Source organism: Acromyrmex echinatior, chromosome 2 (assembly GCF_024713525.1).
Source record: "Acromyrmex echinatior isolate Ae372 chromosome 2, ASM2471352v2, whole genome shotgun sequence".
NCBI classification, from domain to species: domain Eukaryota; kingdom Metazoa; phylum Arthropoda; class Insecta; order Hymenoptera; family Formicidae; genus Acromyrmex; species Acromyrmex echinatior.
The window spans coordinates 4,272,456-4,285,639 of record NC_141853.1 but is presented as its reverse complement, the minus strand read 5'-3'; the positions used below and the strand labels follow the sequence as shown (position 1 = coordinate 4,285,639).

General features: G+C 32.0%; 1 protein-coding gene across 3 annotated transcripts in view; it reads left to right on the top strand.

Moving 5' to 3' along the window:
• LOC105145175 (kin of IRRE-like protein 3) overlaps nt 1-13,184 on the top strand; it is a 185,305-nt gene that overhangs the window by 154,540 nt on the left and 17,581 nt on the right. For all 3 annotated transcript variants that reach the window (XM_011054581.2, XM_011054589.2, XM_011054575.2), the window contains exons 3-5: nt 497-680; nt 4,042-4,177; nt 6,228-6,436. In XM_011054581.2, the coding sequence (XP_011052883.1) occupies nt 497-680; nt 4,042-4,177; nt 6,228-6,436 (529 nt within the window). The remainder of the gene's footprint in view (nt 1-496; nt 681-4,041; nt 4,178-6,227; nt 6,437-13,184) is intronic.

Here is a 13,184-nt window from a genome sequence, read left to right as displayed (position 1 = left end):
TGATATCCCTCAAATTATTCGTTGTGACTCGAGGTATATGAGATATTGTACTTCAGCTATCATAAATGGAATCATTTGATTATTTCTTTTAAATCGATTTTTTTCATCATTCTGCGTTACAACTGTTAAGAGAAAGTAAATATTTTATATAATTTTAATAATAAATAATAACTTTGTATAAAATGTGTAAAATTGTTAAGGAAAAATAAATATTTTATATAAAAGATTCTTTATACTTTATATCAGAAAATGTATCGAAATAAAATACATTATACATATGTATATATTCAAATATTTATTTTTCAATTATTTTATTATATTACTGCAGAAATAATTAGACCTGTTAATTAATTTTTGAATGAAATATTAATATAACAAGCGATATAATTATGGTTTTATTTAGTTAGTAATAAATGAAATACTAAAATGTATTCAATATATATATAAAAGATCACAATAGAAATAATTTATGAAATTCTCCTCTTTATATATTTAGCCAATAGGTATGCATTTGAAAAAGTACGAGTGGGTGGGCTCGCCTGACATCGGTGACTGTTCGTTATGGGTCAGATCAGCCACGTTAGAATTCGATGACGGACTTTGGCAATGCCAAGTAACCGCCAGTGATTTCACTACGCAGGACGCGTTAGCATCCGAACCAGCAAGGCTGGTCGTCAGAGGTAAGTGCTATGATACACAAATAGAACAGAAATTTATTTAGAACAGAATTATTTTTTTTAGTAAAAATTATTTTTTAACCAGCAAACAAAAATTTTGATTTAAGTTCTGATAAGTAATATAAGTTTTATTATGCGAATTTCAATACTGTTCTAAATATTTGGTAAAGAACGTCGAAGATATTACATATATTAGATAGATATAGCACAGATAGATATCATATAATACGTATAATAGTAATCATGATATTGTGTGCATCTATTATGAGATAGTAATTACAAGATAATTCGACACGAAATCAAGGAACCGAAACATCATTCGAATCATCTTGTTTTCTCACGTTAATGACGAAATAATTGATTTCGGAAACTCGCTCGTTAATGAAACGATTGATATGATTGTTAGATAGGGTAACTGTCCCTATTAATGCCTTTTAGCCAATTTGCTTATTATTGAATTGATTATTAAATATTGTAGCTTTAATTTTATCTGTTTACAATTAATATCGATTTTTCAACTACTTCTTTTTCTTATTTCTTTAAAATGTTAATATTTTTCTAAAAAATGTTAATATTTTATAATGCTTTTGATAAAAATAGAAAATATGTTTTTGTCCCTATTAGTGAGTCCTCTAAGCGGTGGTGGCCTTATTAATGTGTCCCCAATTTGTGTGCCTATCCACATTTGACTCATTTTAACATATAGTTACTAAAACAGGTAATAAATTTAAGCTAATTATTCATGTTACTATATATATTACATAAATCATTACTTCAATTATATTTATTTCAAAGTACACTCATAACACAACGTTCTCAGCTCCAACAGAGCACATTAATAGAGACAAGCTTAAAATCTTGCGGTACGTATTATGGATTTACATAAATTCCTCATATCTTTCGAAAAATATTTAAAATACTTTAATACTCAAAAAATAAAATATTATCTTCGGTATCGTATGCATTAATAACTTAACTTAAAAAAAAAAAAATTTTTTTCTTATTTATTTGTGCTATTTTTTCTTTATCACTTATCGAAATACAAAAGCACACTAATAGAGACAGGCATAGTAATTGGGACAATTATCCTATATGTAACGCGCAATAACTCGCATAACTTAATAAATACTCATGTAGTTTCGTACCTTAAACTTTGTCATTTTATCATCACTCTCAGAATTACATTTTACTTCATCGAATATATTTCGTACTTTTTATCCCTAAAATTATAACAGATTAATATCTCTCGTCCGGGAATCATACATTACACCGTATACGCTGATTAGTTGTGTAAAACCACCCATACGACTCCCTCGATGTTATATTTTCACCTGGTAAATCTCATGACACAATTAGCAATAAAGCGACAGGATTTATTTCTGTGACACGAAAATAGAGTTTGCCAGCATGAAAATCTCTATTTCCTTTTTTTTTAATCTTATGGTTTGCAATGACTAATTGCTGACTATAATGTAATTTGCACGTGCATTAATATTTATAAAGATAAAATCTAAATGTATTAATACAACAAGGATTTGTTTTATAACATGTAGCAGATGATTTTTTACAGGTTTTTTCTTGTAAATTACAAATCCGTAAAAATGCTCCAGCACATTAAATTTTTGAAAACAAATCCAATTAAAAAACAAAAGAAATGCATTTTTGGTTATTTTTTAAGTTGTTTGAAAAATGGTATGTCATAGATGCTCGGAAATTAGCTTGAATGAAATCTCAAACCTTAAACTATAATCGTAAAATAAGGATAGATAAGTAACATGACAATTATTTTTTATAACACAAATTTTTTGAAGAGCGCGTACCATTTACAGCGTGTGTGTATGTGATCCACTACATTATTTCTCTAAACAGATTGGAATTTTTTAGAAAACATCCAAATCATATGTTATTAATATAGTTATCTAATTGATTAGTTGATTTGATGTTAAATAATTATAAGATATTCGTTACATATTGTAATATTATATGTATATTATTTATATTACATATGCAATTATATGTATATATCACAGTCAAAGTGTTAATTTAGTAAATGTATACATTGACTACAGCAAACTACAATAAATGTATACATTTACTGAGTTAATACTTTGACTGCGACATAAATACATATAATTATAATTATTTACATCTATTACATCTATACGCTATTTTTAATTATAGGATTTTTTAAACAAACAATCTGTATAGGAAGACAATATAGGATGACTTACGCACATGTAGTTAATGAGTACTTTTAAAAAATTTATGCTACAAAATTTATCATGTTTATTTATCATTATTTTACGGTTATACTTCAAAGTTCGAACTTTTATTCAAGTTAATTTCGCGAATAATGTTCTATTTTTTTAAAGAATTTGAAAAATGGACAAAAATGCGTTTTTTTTTTACTTTGCAACTCGGCTTTTTAAAACAAAAAATCTGACATGTTTGATCATTTTAAATTGTGGATTCGTAAAAAACTTATCAGACTCACCTGCTTTATGTTATAAAACATAAAAAAAGTTTAAAAATGTTGCACAGTGTATTTTATTGTGCATATAAAAAAATTGTATAAAATCTGATGATAAAATGTTAAATTTATTGATATCGTGAATTTGTAAATAATATGTATCATTCTAGAAGTAATATAATAATATATTTTTCTATATTATTATGGAATTTTAAGAATCCTATTTTCAGTTGAAGTTAATCTTGATGCTTAATATTTATATATAAATTTACAAATATATTTAATAGTTCTATAAATTGCTTACTAATTCAGTTTGTCGGACTTGAGACGCAATTATAAACTGAAGTTGGAAATGACATCACAATCTATATTGATGGTTAATTAATAATAATAAATAATAAATATCTTAAAAGACTGCAAAGAATGTATAAATTTACATATGAATATTACTAATTGTAAGCATCAAAATTTGTTTTAATCCAAAAATAGAATACTTTCTTTAATTTATTAATAACTTACCGATCTAATTTTTACTTATTAATATTTTAACTGCTGATCACACAATTTACTATTATCATTTAAATCAATATGATTAAAAAGCTCTAAAAAATAAAAAATAAAAACTTTTACAGAAAGAGATCTTACATTAACAAACGGAACCATCAGATACCAGAGAAAACAAAACTTTCTAAATAAAATATTAGCAAGAAAATAAATGACATTTTGGATCAAGTAGACTCGAACAAACCAGCGGACTTAAGATTATTTTTGTTCAATTTTATCTAAAATTAAGAGGATATTTAGTATTTTCACGGGGCCAGATGGGTATATCACCCCGACTGCGCGAGTGATGGCATACGGTGGGATTAATCCGTGCTAATTTTCTCATTCCAGTCAGCCCTCAGCGACCGCAGATAGAGTACGCCGACCGTCTAATTCTCCCCGGCAGCAACGTGACAGCCCGAGCAGGTGAGATCGCTACGCTCACTTGCAGAGCGCGGTATGGGAATCCTTCGCCTCTAATTAAATGGTTCGTAATTGTTGCACGTAGATTCCGTACTACTTAACTTGCGCGCCACCGACCCTCTTGCTTGGCACGCGCGATCTCTCGCTTCGCGTGTCTCGCTCGTTCTTCGGCTCGCTCCTCGTCTTCGTCGCTGCATTTCCTTCCGCTCGTTGCGAATGTAATTATTCGACAATTTATAGAGCTTACAGATTAAATGGAATGTATCGGTAATAAGAAGAAGAAGAAGATGGAAACACATGGTACAGGATATCGCCGAATCGCATTTGCATTTAATTTTTAAGCGAGGGCATTTGACATAATACGAGCGTGATGTAACATTTCAATTTTGCTGGAACTAATAATCACGTTGTAGGTCTAATTGAAATTGCGAAATTGTAACATTATCCCTTAATACATATTGGTTATTAGTTATTACGATTAATATTATCACATGGCTCATTAATCGAATGGGAAAAGACACACTCTGGGTAATTGGAAAGTCTAAATTCGGACCCTGCCTAGGAAAACATTTTAAATTCTTTGTAGTTTTAAAGTGCTTATTATTCTTATTAGTATCATTATTAAATTGATGATTAATTTAATTTATGATATTATTTCAACGTGCGTTTATGATTTCGATAAACGGAACACAGTTCATATAAATGAAAGATATATTTTTTAATTTACATAGAAATATTGTATACGTATAACAGTCTCGACCGTATTTAACTTTATTTATTTTATTGAATATTTCTTTTCTCTCTTCTAACAGTAAAAATCTGCTTTTCGCCGTGATTTTTTTTCCATTGGAAGCTTTTCGAGCTCCGTGATTGAACGGGTTGTCTTAGGTAATCAAAATATACGTTACTATCGATTCCAAGGCGTCTTCTACCGCGCGCCTCTTCTTTGGCCGTCGTCGGAGCGCTTGTTCCCGTTGCTCGAAGATTCCACGTAATGCATCGAGGACGCTGTCGATAGTAGAACACGCGCCCCCATGAATAATCATGATCTATTCTGCATCGTGCCCGGGCGAAATTAAGGAGGCTACACGATGCATTTCGTGCGACAGGAAAACATTGAAAAGGGAGTCTCACGCAATGGATGAGCGAATGGTAAAATTCTTGGTTTGGTTTTTCTTGAATCCCGACATTGCGCGATGGTCCCTCCGAGAGCGTGGAAAAAGCTCGCGCGGAAGCGGGATTTAATAATTTTAAGGCGGAACAAAAACAAGAGCCTTGGTGGAAGAGAGAGAGAGAGAGAGAGAGAGAGAGAGAGAGAGAGAGAGAGAGAGAGAGAGAGAGAGAGAGAGAAGCACGCAATCTCTCTCAGCTTTAAACCTTGCAATTTTCGGTTAGCAGGACAGTGTCCGCAGAGCCTCGGGTCGCGTTTCAAATTGCAGACGAGGTCCCTTGACAAGGCGACCGTTCTCCTCTGCCAGCCCTCAGTTGCTCTCGCTTACCCACTTACTCACTGGGAATTATCTTAATTGACACACGCGACGCAGCGCAGAATATGTGTATGCATAAACGTTTTAATTATGGTTGAATTGAGAGACCGGGACGGACTGGTGTACAATCGACGACGAGTATTGAGTTTCTAATAAAAAGACGATTGTCGACAAACGAGATAGTTATCGTTGTAGTTGTTACAGACAACATTCGAGATGAATTTAATACGACATTGTGAATATAATAATTTGCTCTTTTCTGTTTACGATACGGATTCATGTTTTCACTTCCATATTATCTTTCGTATTATAATAACTGAGCACTGAGAGGCTTAATTCATGAGAGTACCGCCATTAGTTGAAGTCCGCGAAACTGCAAGACTCCCGAAGAGCAGAGTTCTGAATAATCCGCGACAATGAGCTTTGATGGGGAAGGTTGAGAAACAAGACAGGAGAACGTGAGGATCAGGTAGAGAACGGCAGCAAAACGGCGCGGGCGGGGAACGTGTGCGAGATAGAGCGAGCCCGAAGAGGAAGATGACGAGGAGAGGAGGGTGTTGAAGGGGAGCGAGTAAGAGTTGTTGCAGAACAGCCATTGGAAATGCAAATTTTCGGGGCGATATGCAGGTACGTGGGCGAGACTGAGATGAGGACGTTGCGGCCCCAGGTAAACTCAACTGAGATAGATAATCCGCGCACTTGGGCAACCTACAGCGTTTGCGAGATTCTGGCCGAGCGATCACGTTACGGGCAGCCGATCAGATGCGTCGCTATTCATCCGGCGTATGCCAATCCCACCATGTCGTCCAGCACCGAAGTGAGATTCGACGTGCGCTGTAAGTAGACGCGATTTTCTCATAAGATTACGAAGAAGGAACTCATCAAACTCTTGGGAATATGCAAATGCATCGATTATTATAAGAGGAGGATAGTAAAATAAAAGTTAATGATAAGAAAAAGGAATAATAATGGCGAATCTAGAGTGATGCGGAAATATAACGGGAGATAAAAGTTTATATTTATAGAGGAAAGATCCCTATTATGAGATACCAGGTTCATTTTCGGTAAATGCTGGAAATGTATGGGCATAGAATTTAAAAAAATAATAGGCCATTTTAAAGGAAATTTAATAAGCTTTAAGATATTGTTATGTAAAATTTAATTTAAATACTACTTTAAATACTACTTTTTCTGAAAATTAAAGAAATGTAAAAAGTGAGCAAATCGCAAAGTCAAAAAATTGTGCTTATAATATGAGATATTCTGAGAAATCAATAACAAAGCGCAAAGTACATCAATATTGCGATTAAAAAAAACTTTATTTAATGTTTCTAAAATACAAACAAATATAGTAATGTGAGTGCAAAATGATTATTCTCAGGATTATCTTCAGTGGTTGGAATGAAACATCGCAGGCACTCGATGTTCATTCCGGTTATCCTTTTTATTACTGTACAATACATTCATACTTCAGCAACGATTGTCACTCGAATATAGGAGTATACTTCGTATATTAGAAGTACCCTGAGTATCTCATATTACGAGTTCTACGCCTTACGGTTTTATGATCATAAAATCTAACTTCTCTAATTAAGCAATATTCAACATATCCCATTATAGAAGTTAGATTTTATGATCATAACATGAAGAATTTATTGATAACAAATATTCACTCATTAAATAATAAACAAGGTTTAAAGACTCTCAATAAAACTTGAAAACATCTAAATTCTGAAATCTTTTTTCACAAATAGGCATGATCCAATAATGCATTTTTCACCAAATAGTTTTCAACTTAAGAGCAATAAGTTCATGGTGGAATCCATAGATAGCATTTATTAGTTTAGCGTTCATATTGAGCGCCAATAAGGGGATTTTCTTTAATATTATGGAATTTCAAATTTACATATTTAGAATTTTACACCTTTAAGAAATGAGATTATATTATCGTTATAAAATGATTGTCAATCGTCTTTAGTAGATAAATGGAAATTAATTGACTTCTCCTAAAATTTATAATTATTATTAAGATAAATATCTTGCTAAATCTTGCTAAATAAACGTCAAATGTCAAAATACGGCTTATATGTTTGTGTTGTAAATATTTAGTGACGTATGATATAATAAGTAAACTCTTTAATAAACTCAGTTCAATGAACTCGTCTTTCTCCCCGAGAAAATAGAACTCTGGTAGGATAGTTTAATCCTTCGTCGTTCACAAAGTTTGTGCCTGAATACAGACGAGTTTGTAATTGATTATGAACGATGACAAGAATCGTTGTCTCAGCGGATTATAACGGCTTATTAAGTCTTCTTAATGGGCATCACTAATCTGAAAATATACGTCTAGAACGGGAGGAAATACGTATGGATAGGAAATTCTTATCTAATTATGAAACAATGCAGAATGAGAGAATAATAAGATGCGCACTAAATATACTATAATTAGTAATTATTACGATTTCGATATCTGACAATTTGAAGAGATAATAGCACAATAGTCGCAATGAATTCTATCAAATATTCGCTTGTATTAAATTTTACACAGTTTTGTGCTAAATATGACGTCAATGTTGAATCAACGGGCTTTATTCCTATTATCCTTTAATAGGACATAAATATTGATTACGCGAAGCGATATGCGTTAAATTTAAAAAATACATCATTGTAATAAACACTTTTTTAATTTTTTAAGACAAAACATTATATGATTATTCTTGTCTATATTCGCGAAAGAAGCTGCTTTCTTTGAAGAAGAAAGAACCTCGAAATAAAATGCGCAAAGAAGAATGGAGTGGTAGGCCGAGATTAAGGTTGCGCCTCTCTTCTTTTTTTTTTTACATAGTCCTGCCGGTCATCAAGTATGTTGTATGCATAATGGAAACGGCGGAAGAAGGCAGAAAATATACGATCCTGGATACTTCCCTTCCTTCTCAGCCGCCACCTGCACGCGTAGAAATATATTTCTAACTATAATGAAAAACTTTCAAACAAATCTCCAGCAGCGTTGCTTGCTGTTACATTTAACTTGCATAATTGATGTAATACGTTTTTTTACTACATCGAATTCTATTTATAGAACTGTTTCATGGAAATAATTCGATATTTTTGATAATAATGCTATATTATAAAGGGTGATCGATAGAAAATCGTTACGATTTTCTCATTTAATCTGACTTTTAGAAATGATCAATATGGCGTATACATATATATATATATATATATATATATATATATATATATATATATATATATATATATACAACAAATATATATTCTCATATTTTGAATTAGCGCATTTGAATTAATTATATTATTCTTATTCTCGCGCTTTTCATCTAAATTTACAATTCGTTAATAATTAATCGTGATTATTTACTATGTTTACAAATATTCTCTTTTTAAAGAGAAATAATCTAGTTATTAGTAAACTAAATTAAAAGAAGTAAAATGCAATCGAAGATATTTAATTAAAGTTGTTACAATTATAAAATCATTAAAGTAATTTCTCTCAATCTGCTATTTTTGATATTCTATTTCTTCTATTCTATTTAAATACATTTCGTATTTGATTTTAACATAATATCTAATAGTTGATATGATATATTTATTGTAGTATATAAAGTGCGATACGGAATCAATATATTTTAAAACAAGAGAAATCCATTATGTTATTAAAAATTAAAGAAAGACGCGCTCTCGGCCATATCTTCAATACGATAAAGATCAGTTGAAGGAGTACGATATTTTTTATCGTATTATCAGACAATAATATCAATGCAAAAATGCATTTAATAAAAAGATTAGGAAAGTATAAATAATGTACGTTTCTCGCACAAATTGTAGGGAAACAGTCCGCTAGCAAAAATACTCAGTCATGAAAAACGGTTCAGCAAAAAAGTTACTGTACCGCAACATGTCCGTGTAACACAGTGACCTCAAACTGTTTCGCATCTCTGACCATCCCCAACAATACACTGATTTAACCGGCTGCATATTCTCACGCACACATGCAGATGTATACACACGGTAGGAAACCACATATTCCCCTCTCTCTCCCCCTTTCCTCCCTTTTTTCTCTCTCTCTCTTTCTCTCTCATCAATCTCCCTCAAATCAGTACGTCGTGATGTCATGCGTTTCAACCTTATCGACAATTCGATGCCCGGCTAAACATTCAGGCAGATTTTAACGCTTTTTGCGAAACTGCGCTGTGGCGGACAGCAGCCAAATGAGTATTGATTTTAACTTCGATCAGCACACTGTATGTATAGTTGCAATCAAATCACGGTTGATTTAAATAAGATTATTGCTAATAACGCAGCCTTTGAATCATCACGCCGATCTTGTGCATCAATATTGCGATAACTTTATGAGGTAATTATCGCTCGCATGTGATCCGTTCGTTAGTCTGATATACATAATTAATTGAGAAACTACAAACCGTTAAAAGTCTTTTTGCTAATATTTACGTAATTATTATATCACTTTTAATATAGATATAATAAAAAATATTCTAAATAGTAAATTACTATAAAAATCTAACCGCGTATTAAAAATTTGCAATTCGTAAATTTAATAACTTTGCGGTTGCTAGCGAATCGCACATTCTATACGAATTTTGAAATCAAATCGGCTATTAAATCGAATGTTATGTAACATTAATTAGCAAACATTTTCGATAGGATCGTATCAGGTAATTAATACGTTGACCAGATTGCATTTGGTTCTCGTATCCGTTTCATCTTTCCCCACGAATTAATTCGATGATTGAAAAAGTATGGCGAATATGTATGCTTTACCTCGCTACGAAGGTTAAAAGGTTCTCGTTCTTTTGCGCGAAGTTCCATTATAAATAAATTGTTGAAGCTGATAAATACGTGATACGTGTATTAACAAATATTTAGATTTACTGTTAATGCTCAAGTAAATAATATTGCTATTATAATAAAAAGTACCATTTAAATTAATACTACAATAATTTATATTAACTCTTGAGAAGCAATTTTATTTGTTTCGATAATAAATGAAAAAAGCTGCACGTAAAATTATATAATATCACTGGAATTAAAATGATTTATAATAATTTATGAATGTCGACGCATTAAATAACTTTATTACAGTTGTTGCGGTCTTAAATACATACAGTCGCTTGCGGCTGTTGAACGTATTCGACGCGCTTCATCGAGGTGTGCAATTTCGATCATGCACGTGGCGTCAAAAATTGATTCGCCAGTTACCATTCCTAATATTACCTTCAAGAACATCATTTCCCTTTCTCCCGTTCGCCTCGATCCAATTTCGAGCTCCACGGCCGCGTAATTTATAATTCCCACCGCAAATTCGATCTCGAGTCCCGTCGCGGCCCTCTTGGGGACATCTTGTGTATCTATCCGCTCATATATTTGCTTATCCGGGATACCCGTGTTTGTATTGTGTGTACGTACGCACGTCAATTGTATTGATTACGTGCATTAGACGGGCGGGACTTTTCAGTGCAAATTGAAAAGTCCGCCTCAGAGCACCGATTTATTCCGTGCCAATGTTACTTCGATCGCAAACTGAGGGATTTATCCTCGCTAACGAGAGAGATGCATTTTGTCGGTGCAATTTTTAGAAAGCACAACCGACGCGAATGGATCAGTGACTCGTCTATATTTCGATTAGCGTGTTTGGAGCCAGCTTGAAACAGTTCCTATATGATTCTAATAATAGAAGCTGTAAGACCGAAAAAAGTTCCTTTTTCATAGTTATTCCATTATTCCATTAGTTATTGCAATTTTTGTTGCACAAATAGTAATCCTACGCTGCAAAAAGTACTGTCTGCTTAACGAACTCTCACTATATATGTACTTGATAAAAGACATACGCGTCCATTAGGAAAATTTTCTAATTTGATATACTCGAAATTTTATACGTTTAAAACTTTACAGTAAAATAAATTTGAACGTTGGATTATCGAATTTTATTCGTCACAAAGGTTGTCCACCGTGTATTTCCTAACTTTAACGTTTTTGTCTCATCCATTCGCTTTCATTTCATAAAAGCAGAGCCGTTTGAAGTTTATCCAAGGAAGGACTAGTCGAAATATCGAGCGGGCATTCGTTGACCCATTCGAATCGCGACTTTACTTTTTAAAAGCTATCATACGGGAAATAGTTGTATCATCGTTCTTCCTTTCTAACGATATCGTTTGATTTATCATTTTTAAATTACTTATAAACTATCATAGTTGAATCAATAATGCCTTTAATAGTGCAAGCATTTTTACAGAAAAAAAATGCGTAAGTTTGTTTGTATTCTTCATTTTATATGTAATTACTTTGGTATCCATTACGGAAACAAAAAAAACATATTATTCGATATTATTTTTTTGTTTTCATAATATTTATCATTATAATCAAATTAATTTGATTACATCAATTACATTCTATTGAAACTATTTTTAAAAAATATTTATCATTAATCTGGTTACACCAATTCGCATTTATGAAAAAAAAAAAACGGCAAAAAAATACGAAGATTGAAATAAATGAATAAAAATATCAAAGTGGGAGAGAATTGAAAAAATTTAAAGTTGTAATTATTTAATTTTTAATCGCGACGTTTTCTGTTTTTGTTGTAATTTATTTATTTTCCGAATTACAGAATGAAATTATTAATTCCATTACAAATTATACTTTTAATCGTTATCTTTTTTCATATTGTGCATTTGTATTTTGATAACTTATATTTTCTCTCTTTCCAACAGAAATGGTCAGGAAGACCTATACTTGACGTAGTGTAGAATTTGTTAGAAAAATGCTCCTCGAAAAAATTCTCTCACGCAACGATTCCGTGATGCGTAAATTCAGCATGATGCGGTGTGTCCCAACGCTTGCGAGAGAGCGTTACTCGCTCGCGCGTAACTCTCGGTCGTTTCTTGAGTAAACTTCAAACAACGACGCGGGCGTAGATATGGAAATAACATCAGACCCTCTGACTGAATAAAAGATTTTTCGAATGATCGATATTTCGGCACGGCGCGCTAAAATGCGCAGAGTACACATCGGGTAATCGAGTTTTAGGGAAAAACTCTTCAGAAATTCCTCGATAAAATTATCCTGCCAATATCTGCAGAGGTATTACTAGATCCAGATGCCGCGCATAATTTTTGCAGAGTATTTGAATCTGAATACTTTTCATTTCCATAAACATTCGACAAATGTTTGATTTCTATAATACGCTGCGTTTAATTTTATTAGTAGTTTGATAGACGTGCCTTTAGCCTGCCCTAGATTATAGCCAATGAAAATAAATTAATGGCATAGTAAAAATTATAAAAGCAAAAAAGATTGATAAGATCTAAAAATTTTAGATCAGATCTAAATATTTGATGAAAAATGTAGGCGAATTCAACATTTCATTTTTTATTTTAAATTAAAAAAAAAAAGGTATGTTGAAATTAAGGAGATTATTTTTTTGTTTTAGTTTTTAAAGTACTTACAAAAAAGTAGTTTCTCAATACATTCATTCTTAAATATTCTTTTTTCTTTATTCTTTCTTGCGAAATATGCAGAAAAGAAACTTTTACGTGCTCTAAGTTG